Source organism: Lagenorhynchus albirostris, chromosome 21, assembly GCF_949774975.1.
Source record: "Lagenorhynchus albirostris chromosome 21, mLagAlb1.1, whole genome shotgun sequence".
Classification (NCBI taxonomy): domain Eukaryota; kingdom Metazoa; phylum Chordata; class Mammalia; order Artiodactyla; family Delphinidae; genus Lagenorhynchus; species Lagenorhynchus albirostris.
In genome coordinates, this window is record NC_083115.1 from 15111513 (window position 1) to 15129651 (window position 18139).

Here is an 18139-nt window from a genome sequence, read left to right on the forward strand (position 1 = left end):
AATACATTTAGTGAAATGGAGGTTTTTCAGGTATTCAATGTGTTACGTTATCCCAACAAGAGAATTCTGGTCAAACGGTTCACTTTGTTGCTTGCCTTACTCAGATTTCTTACTTTCGCTAATCAGATTATTTCTATAAATTCCAGTCTCCCACTTCACCCTGCAGAGTCCTGAACTCCAAAGATTCTACAGTCACGGACTTCCAAACTGAAAACTTCCACACACCTGTAATCGTGTGTGCATGGGGGAGAAAAAGATGGACTGACGTGTGAAAATGAAAGACTTACCTTATAGTAATCAAGTCATCTTCCCAGAACAGGAAATAGCTAATACAATTTTATGTTCTTGGGTTCTATAAGGTGCGAGAGTTCGAGTTAAGGAGTGTTGTAGTAAATGCGTGGGCAGTATTCTGGAGTTATTTATCAGCAGCTAATTTACAAAAAGAAGCAACAGAGGACGGAAGCAACTATGGTCTCTGATTCGGGGTAGCTTAACAGTCTAACAAAAGTAATCAAATATTAAGAGCTGCAAAGGAATGTGACTAAATTCCTTAAAATATGAATCTAATGGAGTAAACACATTTTCAACACGTTCGCTAACATTTGTATGTCTTACTGTTTAAGCGGGGATTTTCACTTTAATTTCTACCGTCCTTAAGTCTTAATCTCCAATAAAAAGTACATAGATATAATTCTGTAGATGATATTCCAATGGAAAGTGAATTCATTCTCAGCATTAGGCATCACAGTAGTTTTTATTTATTTAGAGGATGTTTGAATTTTAGCAGTCCGAGTCAAGTATAAAGGGAAGGAAGCAAACAAAAATTGCACTCTTAGAACCTAGCTGTAAAGGATATCATGTGAATTAAAAAAAAAAAATCTATGGATTCCACACCATCGGTAGGTCCCTCTTAATCCTACCTTATATTGCAATCAATTGGATGTTTGGTTAAAAGCAAATACGTCACATGCAATAGCCAAGTACATACTATATAAGGCCGTTCAGATCTGACAAATGACGGTATAATGGCATTTTGTTAATTCTGTAAAGATTCTATTGCTGAGAGCTTTCAAAATTACCTAATGTACCAAATTCTAGAGTTAGTAGACAAAGAGTAACAACACATTGAATTTAAAGAAACAAATAAAACTCAGGGTGGGATTCTGTCTTGTCTTGTTTTGTTAAAAACCATGTATTGAATTTAATTTTTAGTAAAGCAAGCATTACATAATGCTTTAAAATTTTAAAATTCAGGGATAAAAGTTTACATCCAAAAAGATGAATGGAAAATTGTGCTTTCAGACTGTAGAACTAGTTTTCTTACAGGGTTAACCATTTCATCTTGCCATTGGATACTGGGAATTTCATCTATGTCATGTATGTGTGGCAGTCCACATCCAGGTCCTGCAAAAATCTAAAACTGTGTGCTTCACTTCATGTAGCAAAGGCACCTATGTTATTCTCCCTTCTGAGCAAAAGTTATGATCCAGTTTTCCTGCTGAAGATGGTTTTTCCACTGTTCTGTCACTCACCCTCTCCGTGTTGAGCAGTACAGAAAATCATGAGAGAAGGTGGTGCGAATCCCTGCTTACACTGGAAGGAGTTGCTCTGTGGACCATTTGGAGAAGCTCTGGACTGATCACGAGGGAAACGGAGCAGAACTGTGAAGGAGACGTACGGGAACAAAAGGCTATTCTGGTGTGAGGAGAAATCAGTCAGTTCAGCTCCACAAGCAGATGTTGCTACTGGACTGACAAGTAGACCCGGCCCCAGCTGGAGACAGGTACAGTTTGCCGTTGGGGCAGACACACAGTTCATGCACTGTCTGCCGAGAGTGGGAGGGGCTGGGTGAAGAAGAGGAAGGAGAGCCGGTCGGCAGGTTTCCCAGCCGGATTGTAGCCGCATTCAAAAATATCTAGGGGGAAAGAAATTGCATTTTAATTCCTTTTAGCATCCTATATTCTTAAGAGCTTTACAGCATGGTCTAATAAGAAAGACCACAGGACAAACAATTTTGTTGGTTTAGCTGCCAAACCTTGCTGAACCAACAAATTGCGTTCCTACGGTACAGCCCAAACGCTCTGTGGCTACCTGAGCCTTTGAGACACGGTATATTCTGAGAGAATGCCCTCGAAATGAAAGCAAGATTGTATAATCTGCTTACGGGGCCAACTCGTTTATTCAGACACCACAGAAAATGAATGCTTTTGACTGTCAGTTAATTTAACTTAAACATGCCAGTCTAAAGAATATACAAAGAAATAAGGATGTTTATGGAGATGCCATTAGTGAAGTGATGGGCAATTAATTAAAACAATTTTACTCTCTGGTTTAATTTTTTTTTAAATACTCATAAAGTCACGTTGACTCCCAATCTACACCAAGTAGATAATGTGCATAGTAAATAACAGATAACTATTAGATATAACCAGGTTTGAAGACTCCATGAAATATATGACCTGTACTTAACACCCATGTTGCTAAATCTTCTAACTTGCAGAATTACTTCACTTATTCCAAATCATGGACACAACACTTTCAGGGCCAGGGATCATATGGTTTTGACATGCATGGGGAATGGTCTAAAGAAAGGAAAACTAGATCATGAATTTGAATGAGCAAAAAAACAAACTCTCTCTAGCTATGTCTTGATTCTATTGTTATGTAGCTAATTACGGCCTAAAGGCATCTCTAAATTGACAAGAGAACCAGAGAATATTCCATTTTCTACACATTTGCTCTCACCTAAGTCCTAATCATTTCTTACTAAGACTCTTGCAATAGCCCCCTAATTGGCCTCCCAGTGGCCACTCTTGTCCTCTTACAGTCTATTGTACATGCTGTTGGAGTGAACTTCTAAGAAATGCAAACCAAATCATGTCCTACCAGCGCTCAAGTTTCTCTAACGGCCTCCCACCATGCTTAAAATGAATCTTGATTCCCTTCCACAGCCCACAAGCCCTGTATGATCTGGCCTATCTCTCTAACATCACTTCCTACAATTCTTCTTGCACGAACTCTCACGTTTTCTCAAACACACCAAAACAACCCTGGCCTCAGGGCTTTTTAACTCCTCATTTTCCTAGCCTGAAAAACTTTTCTCCAAATATTTACAAGTAGGGATAGATATTAACAGGGTGGTTAGAGAACAGAGGTAGGAGGGAGATTTCCTCTGTTTGCCTTTTCATGCTTTAAATTTTTTGAAATATAGGAATCTATGGCACACTAAGAATAAGCCAGAAAAAGAATTCCTATACCATAGACATGTATACTTTAGATTAACTTTAATTTTAGATGTGAGCTTATTTGTCCTGATCTCTACTAAAAGGTCACACTCTAAAAGAGGACTTTCCTAACCACCCTATTAAAGTAACACAAATCCATTAATCTCTCCTTACCAGCTTTACTTTACTCTGTAGTAACAATCTCTTCCTAACATTATATTGTGTATCTGTTCATTTATTGTTTATTTCTCTTACTTGCAAGTAATATCTATGAGGGCAGGGCCTGTCATTGGTTCAAGACTATAGAAGAGTGCATAGAATTGTGCAGTACAAGTTGCATGAAGTAATGCTTTTCCTTCACCTTGTACATGTCTCTCTCCTCTAGGGTACAATTCTCACCCTCCACCAAAGCTCAGTTCATCTGCTTCATCCTCTATGGACCTTTCCCTAGTGCCCCAAGACGGAAAGACTCTTCTTATTTGGTTCTCCTGTAGCAGTTTATTATTAATATCTTATTTTGCTCATCACTTGGTAGCTTATTTTATAGTCATATTGATATATTACTTTCTCTAATAAACTATGTCCTTCTTGAAGGTAGAATTAAGTCTGAATTTTTTTATAACTTCACAGTGCTTGACCCTGCATGTACAGCTTCCATGTAATACAAATAGTTGCTGAATAAATGGATAGATTATGAAATAAAAATGATTGCATTTACCAACAGTAGTCAAAGTTAAGAAAGAATAATTAAAGTTTTTGTTTGTAGGTATCAAATGTTGAAATTTATTACTTCATAATTTCTTCTACGGTAAGTGACAGGAAAGCAAAGAGAAAGGACTTCTATTTTTTTTAAGATGAATTTTTGTTTTTCTGATTCAAAAGTTAAAAGTGCACAAAACTAAGTAAAAAAAAATGACAACGTATTTTTGGGTTATAAATGCTGGGCCTCATTTCTTCCTGCTCTGTGTTTCCATGAAGAGGGACATCAATGAGTGTAATACCAATTGCTACACGCTGTGGGTTCTTTCACTCACTTCCCCACGGGGGGAGGAGGGATGATTCCTCTTACTGGTTGAGTTTGACAGAGGAACTGGGCTTGCACAGCACATCCCCCTTTCTTCCCTTCTGCTGAGGAGTTGGCATGCTTGCAGAGAGTAGATATTCTCAAGCTTCACCAATGCCAAACGTATTATAAAGACAAGCTCTGGGACTGTGGGGTTTAGGTCTGCATATGTGGAGGTTAGTTCATGCTGAAAAAGTGTTAGGAGCTGGTGTTTTGTCCAAGAAACCTTGTGACGTAGACAATAAAGAATGCAACATGGAAAGCTAAAGAACATGTGGATAAGGAGGCTCATGTAGGATTCATCAAATGACTCTAAGATATTGTCAGTGGTTCACTTCTTAGTAAGCACAGAAGCAAGTGTTACTGGCAAGCCCTGGTGAGTTTCAGAGGCTTGCTAACACCAGGCCACATCGCTGGGTTTTATAGTTTGGAACTGATCGCCTTTCTGTTGGTGTAGCCTGACTGAATAAATGTGGAGAGTAGCTGTTTTTATACAGGTAGGACATGCAGGTGGCAGCCTCAGAAAGCAAGCCCAGCTGTGGTGGCCTTATCAATGGAGTTAGCCTTGAACCTTATGGTATGTGGCCTGCTTCAGTTTAGCTATAGCTGTGCCCTCCAGCTCTCCTATCCATTTACGGGTGACTCTTGATCATATTTGGCTATGTGGCAATACTTAATTCCATCATCTTCTGAGATCCACATTGTAGCTTCACCCATATATGGGAGGTAGATTTTTATTAATAGGTAAATTTAAATGAATGGGGTCTTTAAAAGAGAAAATGGGAGTTGATTATATGGGGATGGATGATAACTAGAACTTTGGTGGTGATCACTTTGTAGTATATACAGATGTGAAATTATAATGCTGTACACCTGAAACTTACACAGTGTTATATACCACTTTTACCTCAATAATAATATAAAATTAAAGAAGAAATAATAAAGGAACAAAGAAAGGATAAAGAAAAAGAAGGAATATAAATAAAATTCTGAATTTCGAAAGTTAGCCTCACAGATATAACATCCATCCATAGAAGGATGAAAGATTGAATAAATGATGGCTTTACATTTAAAAAAGAAAAAGAAAGAAAAAGAAAAGAAAGGGGAGAAAAAATATTTTTTTTTCTGAGTTTTCTGAGTTTCTGAGTTTTCTGAGACAGAAAACTAAGTTATGAGATAAAAAGGGGTGTCATATATTGATTCTTTCCAACCCCACGTAGCTCAGCTTTTCCAGGCTTCTGCAGCTTGGATGGACCCCCTCATAACTCTTTCTGTTCTGCTTAAGGCACTTCCGATGACACTGCTCACTTTCCAACTTCTAAAATTGATATTTCTATTTCACCCTATAAACCATATAATCCATTTGTTGTGAAACTCTTCCTGGTACTCAGAATGACACCCCTGAGCTTTTAAGTCACAGCCCATTGTCTTCTCTCTACCAAGAATCCATTTATTCCATTCTTACCTGTTGAAATCAGACCTATCCCTGTAGTAGAACATTTAATCAGTTTGCAAGATAAAAAAATTGTGTCATCTTGTAACATACGTTATTAAGTTACTGCATTGCATATGCTATTATAACTTTCAATGTTTTACCTACAATTGTCATTCATGTTGTTTTCAGAGCTGAATTTGAAATTCCTTGCAATACGGTGTCTGAAATGAATGAAACTTCTGCAGTGCAGAACTTTGTGTGCAATTTCATTCTTACTTATTTTGGTTACCTCAACACCATGTTTGCCCTGATCTTAATTAATTTAAACACTACCTAAGAGGAGGGACTTTATATCTTTCTGTATTATTTAATAATTGGTGGATCTGCCTTTCTGTGGCATAGTCAATGAAGCAAAGAGAAAGATTTTATATCATTTCATACTTCTTCCTAGAAAAATTACATGCGATTTCATTCTAATAGAAAGTGCTGTGCTTTTCTGTATATTTATTTTATTAATATAAAAAATGGCCACAGCTGAAAGCTTTTGGCTGTGACTTATTTACAGCATAATACTCAATTCATAATTAAATGCTAATCTGTAATTGAATTCAAGGATTCTGCTGATACTCTGAATAAAAGAACATAAGTAAAGTGGAGCATAAATAGAAGCAGAATGGAGATTAATAACCATCAATATTTATTATGAGATGATTCATTATGAATAATTTGAATGAAATGATTAGCATGATAAAAATGCTTTAAAAAAGATGTGAGATATTTAAGAAAGATTTCTCTCTTGCTGTGGTAGACAAAGTATTGTAGTCTGCAATTGTAGTGGGGAGAAATCCTGAAAGGTAATATGGATATATGTTTTCAATATTATAAAACATATTTCTAGATTATTTAAGCTGTAATATCAGATAAGATGCTAATAACCCTGGCAATAAGTTTGTTTATAAAAAGGAAGCCAAATGTGTAATACAAATTTATCTTGAATCAATAACTGAGATACTGGTATAAAGGTAAGAAAGGAACATCCTCTTTTTGATTCTGTTAATGTCTGCCCTCGTATTTACATCTGAAGAGGTCCGAGATGCGCCAGAGCGTCACTCTCAAATCATCCTTCCAAGCTTTTTCTTCTCAGCTTGACCTTTATAAACTCATTAAAAAAAAAAATAAGCACACGAAGGAAGAAAATATTAAGGGAATTAATTGGTGGAAACAGCAGCACAACAGATTTAGACCTTCAAGGACTTTGGGAATTGTGGTAAAAATATACAGAATCGAATATGTATTATGCATAAGGCTTTGAAATAATGAAGGCAGAATTAAAAACAAACAAGCAAACGAGAGCAACTACCAAGATGTCCAGGCAGATTTGAAAAAAAGCAACAGATGAGAATCCTAGAAATGAACAACAAAATTACTGAAATTAAAAGCCCAATGTAGGGATTGAAGAAGAGATTAGATACTGAGGAGGAACCTGGCATGTGGATCTGAATAAATAGGCAGAGTGAGGCATAGGGCAATAAAGAAATAGAAATGAGGAAGGAGAGGCTAAGAGATCTGGAAGATAAGGGAATGAAAAGACAACATTTCTTCAGAGAGTCTGAAAAAGGCCATAGAGAAAAGGGGGAGAGGGACTATCTGAAGACGTAATGTTGAGGAATTTCCAGAATGGACAAAAATGTGATTCTGCAGACACAATAGTCACAATGTATACAGCAAGTAAAGGAGACAAAATAAATACCTGCCTATCACATTCCAGTGAAAGAATGGAAGCCCAAAGACAAAGGGTTCTTTAAATCAGGCAGTAAGAGAAAGAAGAGGATCTTTAAAGGAATGAGGACAACAGAGTTTAAACAGACTCTTGGGTGAAATAAAGCAACATGGAAGAAAAACAGCATGTATCTCATCTAGGAAATAACTGGGTGAAATAGCAAAATAAACTTTTGCTTTTTGTTTCCCTTTTAGAAAAATATAGGTACTATTTCTACTGAGACAAACACACAAACTTTCAAAGCACTTTTTGGAAAAACTTTTTGAAGACCAAAATGGAACCAAGACAGCAAAGACTTGCCTTCATTCTGGGTATTACCTTGATATTCATTCCATTCATCTGTCAGTTTTTGAAACTGCAGGAACTTAGATGCCCCACTTATAAATGACTTATGAATGAATATCTTTCAGTAGAAAAATAAATGGAGCTTTGACTTATGAAAATAACATTAGGTTTACCCAGTTTCATATTTAAGAAGTATTAATATTTTCATAATTTGAGCCCTCTTATGAAGTAGTTCCTTATGTTTCTCCTGGAATCATATGCGTATAATTTGAGAAGAAGCACCCTCCGCAGTAAAAGGCCAGGGTCTACACCTCAGAACTCACCTCCCCCTCTGTGGACTGCAAGTGGAGCTCCTTCCTGCAGGCAGCCTTGAAGTCTCCAGCTGCGGCACTCACCTGGACCCCCCGGGGAGCTTCCATTATCAAGGACCTGGTTGGTGATTCAAGCCTTAAACAAACAAACAAACAAACAAAAACACCTTAATATTGATAAGAAAAAAAGTTTACATTGGACTCAAAGATAATGTTAGTCAACTAAAACAAACAGGCAGGCATAAATACAAATCCTTGTCATTTCCAAAAAGGAAAAATGCTAAAATGAGTTTTAGAAAGATTTTTGATTGCTTTATCTATTTTTTGGCTCTTTCTTCATTTGTTAGCATCAATTATTTACTCTAATTTGTATAATGATTTAGTAACCGTTTCTTGTGTTGTTTCCCTTCACAATGCACATGAAAAGTAGGTCGTGGTAGTTTACTAGTTTAAATCTTTTACATATTTTCAATATTAATGATGGAGTCTTAAGAAATAAATTTCTAGAAAGTTAGCATGTAAGTATCCCTCAGTAAAGTGTCCTTGTCTTGCAAAGATGAGAGAGTTTTAATGAAAATCATTAATATTGCAAACTTCCAAATGTGCCCAGTCAAAATTCTGTAAACTAAAAAATTCTCAAGGGACTTTTTACACTTCTAGACATTAATTAAAATGAGGACGTAAGATACTTCCTACATCACCTGACCTCTATCGGCCCAAGAAAATGTCCACAGAATGAATGACATTAGTCTGAGAAAGAAAAATTAAATGAGGGGAGATACACAAGTGTTTTAGATAGCTGTGCCTGCAAAAAAGATAGTTGGGAGGCATTTTCAAAATTATCTCCAAATATAAACGTAGAGAAAGAGCAAAGGAAGGCAAAATACAGAAACAAGAATATAGTCGTAAAAAGCACTTGGTGTGATAAGAGATCTTATCCTGGAGTTGATCGTTTTGGATAATAGCTTGCTCTGGGGCTGTAACTGCCTGTGTTCCTCGTGACCTCAGGACTTCAGGACAAGAGTCCCTTCAGGCTCATATTCACCATCATCGAGAGCAACAGGTCTCCTTTGAGGCTACCATCCCAGTGTGGTTTTTCAGAGAGAATCACACCAAATAGTTTGAGCACTGAAGATCAGCCCTCTCTCTCAGTAGTAAAGTTGAACTTAAACACTTGAAAGTGATATTGAAGGACTAAAGCCAGCATTTTGAAGAAGTGATTTCAACACTTTAAATTTTTTTTCACTCACTAAAGCAACTTTGAAACTTTCATCCCTATAGGCCTTTTGGATATCTTCATAAAATCCCTTGAGGGTGAGGTTTTCAATATATATATTTTAAAGAAATGTCTGTTTGTTTTTTTTTAAACACAAATTACACATTTTCACAGAATATTTGAAAACTTCAAAAAGAATCACCCATAATTTTTTCATTCATAATATTTATACTTTGCACAGAGTATCTAAATTTCAAAATCTGAATATTTAAATATATATTTATAAGTGATGTCCTCTGATACACCCCCAAATATTCACCATCTTGAATAATATATCTGTGACCATTTCTATTTCCACTTGTTATAGACCATTTCTATAACATTAAACGTAATTACATAAGTTTGGGTATGACTGAACCACTCAATCAGAAGTCAGATAAGAACTTAATTAACATGAATTAATGTTCTGAAACATTATGAATCTGAAGGAAACACAACTTGTAAGTGGGAGGAAAAACACGCTTATTTTATCAAATAATTGATATGGTGTAGTTTGTTTCCAAGGATAAGGGGTTGGGATACTTATATATTTGACAGTAAAATATCTGTAATAAGTGTGAACATTTTTTGTACTATATTTTTACCCTATTTCTGCTAGAGCATTAAAATATAGTAAGTACTTCTGGGCTTTTGAGTTTTTCCATTCTCATCCTTACTAAATATTTAATTAAAAAATCTTAATTGTCTTCATCTTCATTTTAGACCTCAGGTACCCATTGCCAGTCTTGCTATGGAGTGTTTTGCTAGCATTGACTTAGAGGATCCCTATTCAAAGAGGCAGTAAAGATGGAGAGCTGGCTAGACCTGGGTTCAGGAAAGTGAGCCAGCAGCAATAAATTTCAGTTTTATCATCTCTAAAATTGACAATTATAATGTTTTCTTATAGGATTGTAAGGAATCTCTTAAACTGATTAAGGGAAATAGCTATGTAGTGGGATAGTAGTTTGAAATGTATGGGATTTCCTCCCTGTCCCCTTTCCTTGCTTCCTTTGCCATTCCCCATTCACTAAACACTATCCTTTGCCAAAAATGGTGGACCATAGAGCAGAGAAGCTGTTAAAGATATTTTGTGTTTCCTAATGTTACAGACATTTTGAGTTGAAAAAAAACCCTAGCCATTTATTGTGTTGAAAATGATTCAGCACATAAACAAAAACAGAGAAGAAAACCAACATCAGTAAGACCTTGTTGTTTATTTCACGAGTTGGAGGAACTGTTTTCTTGATTCACAGGCTAGAGAAGATTTGGAGAGAAATAAACAGAATTGGTCTTGAATGGCTCTCTGTGTTCTGCTACCTGAGGTCAAGTCCTAGGTTTGTGGGACCTTTATTCTTTAGGTGTTAGAGGTCTGAGGAGAGAGTGATATTTCAGGACAACTGAGGACAAGAGACCACAAGATCCTCAAAGGAGAAAAGAGTGGTGACCTGCAGTGACTGAGGACTAAGTGACGGTAAGAAGAACATCTTGGCAAATGCCAGTTGGATCATGAGGCTACCAAGGACCAAATGTCACCCCAAATGCTTAGGCAGTGTAAGCGTCTTGGTATAACGATGCAACCCCAGCGAGAAAGAAGAGAAGTGAATAGACTGGGGCTTAGTTTCTGATAGTGAGCACAATGGAGACCATACATGTAAATTAAAGTTTTACAGGAATATTTTCATTTCTTCTACAGATAATTTTGTGCCCTAAGACAATATATACCTGCCATATATATATATATATACATATATATGTGTGTGTATATATATATAAAACCTATCAAGGGGTAAAGGGGTACATAAAACATGTTATATGATATATATAATATATATATAAAACTTATCAAGGAGTACATATATATATATAACTTATCAAGGGGTACATAAAACATAAAAAACATGGCAATTTTACAGTATTGCTAAATCCTTCAAGTTCTGAAAGTGATAAAGACTGAAAGTGATTAAGACTTTGAATTAAACAGGCTTCAACTGTATGCTTTGCTAATCTTGATAAAATTAAAAGTAGTGCTCACTAAGAAATGATATAAGTTTTATTAAAAATAGCACTGTTTTATATAGCATCCATCACTCGGGTAAGTAATATACACTAGGAACTTTAATTATGGAGAGCGTGCAGATAGAGTATATAATAAAAATTTATTAGATCATTTGGAGGATTTCATAATTCTATTTTCAAAGGAACATGTGGTATTCAAATATTTCTTATGAACATGAAAATTAAAGTAAGCTGCAAACTAGTTTTTACAAGCTTGACTGACTATTTAGCATAAGCAAATAAACTAAATTTTGGGCAGCAAAAATTTCATAGCAGGACTACAATGTATATGGAGACCTAAAATCTTCAAATTAACACTACTGTGAATAGCATACGTTCAGTGTGAGCATTTACAGATGCATGTATTAACCTGAATCATCCAATATCAATATTCACAATTACATGTATACTTACATTTAAATATTACATTTACACACATTACCTACCTAGAACTGCCCATTGTCTCTAGGTCTATCACTTGGTGAATAAGGAAAAAACACATTTTTCACAAGCGGTGTGCAAATTTTGTTCTATATTTCCATCCAAACTGCAAGTGTTAAACTCCATGAATTCTGACAATAAGAAAGTAATATTTGCATTTAAGCACAATGTGGCACTTTTAAAAGGTTTTGAAATCAGGTAAGCATATGATCATGATATTAACTATCCAAAGAACATTATAGAAAAAGTAGATGTAGACACAAAACTTAAAATATATAAAATAAAAAGTAGACATCATGTTACCAGTTATCCCAATTTATCAAAAGGATTTGATGATGGTGTAATAATATATTTCATTGACTATTTTATAAATAATATTTTCCCAGGCTCTTACTAGAAGCTGGGTACTTCTAGAGGCTATATTATAAACTGCAGGATATAGAAAAAGTATTTCCTATATGTATTAAAAGTGTTGCTGCATACTATGAAGTAATGAAAGTTATTTCCAAGAAGCAGTCTGGGAAATTCAGCAAAAGTTACATCAGTCTAATGAAAGAATTAAACATAGGACTTTGAATAATAAGCTCATAGTTTCTACACGAGTTCTACTAGAAATTTTCAATCCAGTTAACCTCACTGGGGCTCAGTTACCTAATAAATAAAATTACAGCGCACCTTAAACATAAAATATTTTATTCATTGCAGAACATCATTAGATCTGTTCTTTATTAGTGTGTTAGCCATATATTTATAGTAATACACTAAAAGCTATTTTAAGGAAGGACAAGAAAATTTAAAAATAAAATTCCCTCTCTTAGTTTGGCCCTCCTCCCTCTGTCCCTAATGTGCAGTGTGCATCTCCATTAAACATGAACCAGAGCGCCTCAAAGGTGGGAATGCCTGCCTGCTCCACAGAAAGATCTTTTTTTTCCTTTCTTCTGACACTAGCTATGCAACTTCTTAAAAGAATAGCATTCTTTCCCAAATCTTAGGGGGTCATAATGACTTGCTGTTCCCTTTGTACGACGCTTATGCTTACCTGGACTGTGAATCTTCAGTGAACTTTATGTAAAATACCAGTATGCCATTTTGATGTTTGATCCTTTGTCTCAAAAATGTACATGACTGTGCTTTCCACTTCTGACAGGTGGAACAGTTCTCAGGGCTTCTGAGAGTCTGTCTCCTGGATTATAATCCTCAATTTGGCTTGAATAAAATTCCCTTTCATTAATTCTTCTTAACTTGATTGTTAATTGAATTTTCGTCGACAAAGAGTAAAATGATACAACCACTTTGGAAAGCTCTGGAATTTTTATATAAAACTTAACATAGCCAGATACATCCCAAGCATCCTTCAATTATGAAAATGCATAGATAAAATACTGTATGTTCATATAATGGATCAGCAATAAAGCAGAAGGAACTATTGATACAGACAACATCATGAATGGCTCTCAAAAACATTATGTGGAATGAAATAAATCCTACAAAGAAGTACATCTTGTATGATCAATTTATATTAGTACTAAGTCAGCCTAATCTAATACAGGGTGAAAAAAAATGAGAGTAGTTTGCTTCTGGTGGGTAGTGGTGGGGATTTACCAGGAAGGAAATGAGGGAACTTTCTTGAGTGATGATAATGCTTTATATCTTGAGAAGAATTTGGATTACACAGGTGCATGCATTTTTCAAAACCCAGCAAATATGCATTTAGGCTTTGTGAATGTCATTGCATAATTATTTTACAACAAAAGGAAAGAAACTGTAAATGATCTTGGATACTAATGATGTACATGCTGAAGTGATCAGGAAAAGTGTACAGATTTATACAATTTATGTTCAATGCATAAAAATTAAGATATACTGGTGGATGGACAGTGGAAATGTATACATAATTTAAGACATATAGAAAAATGATACTAGGAGAATCTAGCTGGGGGTTATATAGGCGCTTTCTATAAGATACTCTCAACATGTAGTATGTTTGAGAATTTTCATAATATGATGTCGGGAAAGAAAGTGTGGTCACAGATTTTACAGGATTATCTTTGGTTTTTTTTGGTAAAATTTGTAGAACTGTATACTATGAAAATATAAATAGGAAAACTGTTAATTGATGCTAATGTTTGACTGTTATTGACTGTATTACAATGCAATAAAGATATTAAAGACATACAGGGATACTCTAAAAATATGTAATTCCTGTTGTTAAATCACTATATTAATATAAATGCTATATTATTCAAAGTCTGTATTTTACAATTATTTCCAGGAAAGGGATACCTAGAAAGGACATCTGATATTCTTTACTTTACCTGAAAATTCAAGAGTTTTGAGGTATTCCTGGATAAAAATAAGCTCATATTTATACTTCCACATCATGAAAATTCCAATATATCAAAAATAATAAATATATGTAATAAAATTCCAACAAGAATCTCAGTAGAGTCTCTTGAAACTTAAAACTTTATGTCAAAATATTTTGAGGGGAAAAATATGTGTGACAATTACCAGATTTGTTAAATGAAGATACAGTAGGAGATTTTCCTTTTAAAATTAGAACTTAATATAAAGGTATTTTAATTAAAAAATGATATCAAAATTAGAAATGGAAATTTGGTCAATGAAACACAATACAATCTAAAACAGATGGCAAGTATTTATGAGAAGTTAATATTTGACAAGTTGTAGCAATCATTTTGGGGTGGAAAATATGAGGTTATTTAATAAATGATGCTTAATAAATTGACTATCCATACTGAAGAAATAACATTAAATCCTTAACATGCTCTGCAAGAATAATTTCCAGTTTTATCTATTCAAAATATAAAAACTAATAAATTATAGACTGTAATTTTCAATAGAAAATTGGAAGAAAATTCAGAACATAATTTCCCATTTTATTTACTCAAAATATAAAACTAAGAAATGACCTAGTGTACAAAATAAACAACAAAATTAGAAGAAAAAACCCAGGAAATACCCAACTCTAGAAAAGGGAAACCTTTGAAACAAGACTGAAGCCTAGAAATCATAAAGAAAAATAATTTATATAGTTTACAATGCCAGTTTTTGGTTGGACTGGTTTTCTCCAGATACCCTCCACTTCTCAAATCAGCCTAGAATCCCTCTAGAATGTCCTGGGCTCAGATCTTGGAACTCGAATCAGACTAAACCTGGATTTTCTTCTAGAACCATCTACTAAGTAGACTTTTGGTAACAGAATATCAACAGTTAAATGATGCCCTGATTCTCTTCTCCATGGAAATTCTCAAGCTTCCACTGAGGGTTTACAACATATACTTAAACTATTTATTTTACTACAAAATGCTTTCTAAAAGGCCTGTTGAAAAATGAAGTCCACATGTATTGGCAAAACTTGTGAATTTCTATGCAATTAGTCACTGGAATTAGTGAAGAACAATTGTGTTCATTTTTATAGCATTATAGTAATCACAGCAGTGCATTCCAGAGGAGTTTTTATAGTGGGTATCCAGGGATTATAGTAGAGAGAAGGATTAATGTTGAACTCGAGTCACTCTGCTGCCTATTTTTTCCAAGCAATTCAGTTTTGGTGATTAGATACCGAAGCCATAACAAGATTTTGTTTTTAAGGTGTTACATAATTTTCAAATTTGAAAATGAGTGGCCTAGATTTCCAGAATTCTCAACATTCTGAGAAACATGATTTAGACTTCTCTTAAACTAAGTTGCACGATGCAATTACTAAATGGAAACTTAAGCAGAACTTGAGTATCATGTGCCTTGTTCTTGCTAAATATTTAATACAGTAACAGAGACAGAGTTGGCACTCGTTATTTGCCATTTCAAGGATGAAATAAATGGAGAATTGCACAGAAAAGTGTTTTTAGAAAAAAAAATCCAATGCAAACTGTGACCTGAACATATATTCTTATACTATCTTACCACTTTTACTGTCTTATCACTTAGGGCTACCCTGAGCTTTTTTCAGCTGCAAATCACATTGTTTTTGTTTCCACCATTTGTATTGTTTCCTGCCCACTTGCACACCCCTTATGGTCTCTTCCTGAAAATTAGATCAAAAAATCCCTAGGTCAATTTTTGCTCCCTGTTCCCATGACTGGAAGGGTAGGCAAGCTTCTCATTACCCACATTTGCTACAAACTCTAATATACAAACACATACATAGAATGAAAGAATAAAAGGAAGGAAGGAGGAAAGAAAGGGAAGGAAGAGGGAAAAGGGGAGAGAAGGAGAGGTTTGGGGAAGGGAAGTGGGGAGGAGAAAAATACTACTTTATTACCATTTTTTTCTCATAGGTGGAAAAATACCAGTAAAGTATATTACCCCTTTATTGACAAATTGTCTCAGGGAAAATCCTTACCATTTAATAAATGGTGGCTTTTCCTTGAACACGGGAACTATGTAAATCAAAGCTATGTGTTTCCAGAGATTAATTTGGAGCCTGCAAACCTCACATTTCAGTTTTAAATTATATGCATACAAGAATGGAAATGATACCAATTATGTCATTAAATAGTAACTCATTTTACTAAACCAAAGTCTAAATTCTTGCCTTATCCTTGGAGCAGTTAATAAAACTCAGATCCAAACAATCCTTGGACAATGGGCATTACATTATAGATTTTATCACTTCCCACCAAAGAGGGCAGAAATCCTATTGAGCTGTAATAATTTAGCTACATATTAATTTAAGAAAAAATAAAAAGAACATTTATACTTGGACTATTTCAGGCAAAGTGCTATGATGTCCTTACTATTTGTTGTTTAGCCTTTTAACAAATAAGTCCCTGCCGAAAAACAATATCACCTTATATTAAAAAAAATTAAAGAAAATCTACACCTGTATTGTTAAAATGCACATGAAGACTACTAGCACAGACCCTGGCACATAGCAAGCATTCATCAAACAGCCGTTGAGTAAATAAATTATAGCAATCTACTGCATTTCCACACCAAAATATTACCTAAACTCTACAGTAAACTTTTTGAAATGTTTCTTTCTAAAGTCTTTTATTCTTGACAAAAGCAAAATCAAAGACAACATGGCTTCTTACTCCCTAAATTACATTTTATTTACTTGGTCAACTGCTGTCACCTTGTTGATTAGACTTAGGTGTCAACTAAGGGTACTTCTCATTGCCCTGAAAGGAAAATTGTCAGCAAGACTCGTAAGGCTCTCCTCAGACACTGCTTTTAATCTTCAGTACACAAATGAATAATTGAATAACCTCGTCATTACTGTGCTTTGCTTCTGTTTCTGTTTTGGAATTTAGATCAGTACCACTCATCTTGGGGGCTGCCAATCTGCTTTTAGTACTAGCAGCTAAGCCTCGCTTAGGTCAATGTTTAAATAATTTATGAATAATTAGAAAATAAAAACTGGAGACATGATATACTAATTATAATTTAATTCACATTCATACTTATGAATGTTGAGACATGTCAGTAAAGTAATTAAAATAGCAGTTGGTTCTTATCCTTTTTTGGCAATAGGCTTTTCATAATGAAAATCTGTGAAACGAGTACATAATTACTAAAACGTTAGAAGTAAAAAAAATGTTTCTTTTAGAACTTAGTAATTACAATTTTTTTATTGAATGAAACTCTGGTATCTATGTTAAAACACAGCTCAAAAACAGTTGGAATCAATGTTAGTCACATGTCTTAGTAATACAAAAACAAATGATAACACATTCCTTATATACAGGCATTTAGCATCCTCATTATTCAGTTTTACTAAGTTTCAGTAATTCACGTTAACCAATTATAATAAAACTATTATGTTGAGATAGAGTGGTTGGCTGTTATTGAACTAAAGGTAAGCAAGGAAGACGTAGATCCCGTTCTAGTGGCAACACAACCTTGTTAAGTAAAGAAGGAAAAGATAATTTATACAAAAATGTAGAGGTCCTAAATGAGAATAGTCATAAATCAAGACTATAACACACTATGAGACACTGTTTTCACATATTCTTCAACCCTCCTAAATCCTTGGGGTTTCAGCATAAAGTAAATAATTATTATATTTGCCTTATTAAAAAATGCCTGATCGCATGAAGAGGGGCACCTTCTCCTGTTATTCTTAACTAGCTTGTTTGAATCTGGGCTACTCAACTAGTGAAAAACTGAGTTTTTTAAAGGAATTTTATCAATGAACTATAAAGGTCTGCAATATTTACTGTTGTAAAAGTATGACTTTTTAAAAATAAATTTATTTATTTTTGGCTGCGTTGGTTCTTTGTTGCCGCGTGTGGGCTTTCTCTAGTTGTGGCGAGCAGGGGTTA

General features: G+C 34.6%; 1 protein-coding gene across 3 annotated transcripts in view; it reads right to left on the reverse strand.

Annotated features, from left to right (window-relative positions):
- Window positions 1-1720: 1720 nt before the first annotated feature.
- The window catches only part of SGCZ (sarcoglycan zeta), a 318034-nt gene continuing 301615 nt past the window's right edge, over window positions 1721-18139 (reverse strand). For all 3 annotated transcript variants that reach the window (XM_060136375.1, XM_060136378.1, XM_060136374.1), the window contains 2 exons: window positions 8111-8234; window positions 1721-1915 (listed from right to left, as the gene is read on the reverse strand). In XM_060136375.1, coding sequence (XP_059992358.1) covers window positions 1721-1915; window positions 8111-8234 — 319 coding nt within the window. The remainder of the gene's footprint in view (window positions 1916-8110; window positions 8235-18139) is intronic.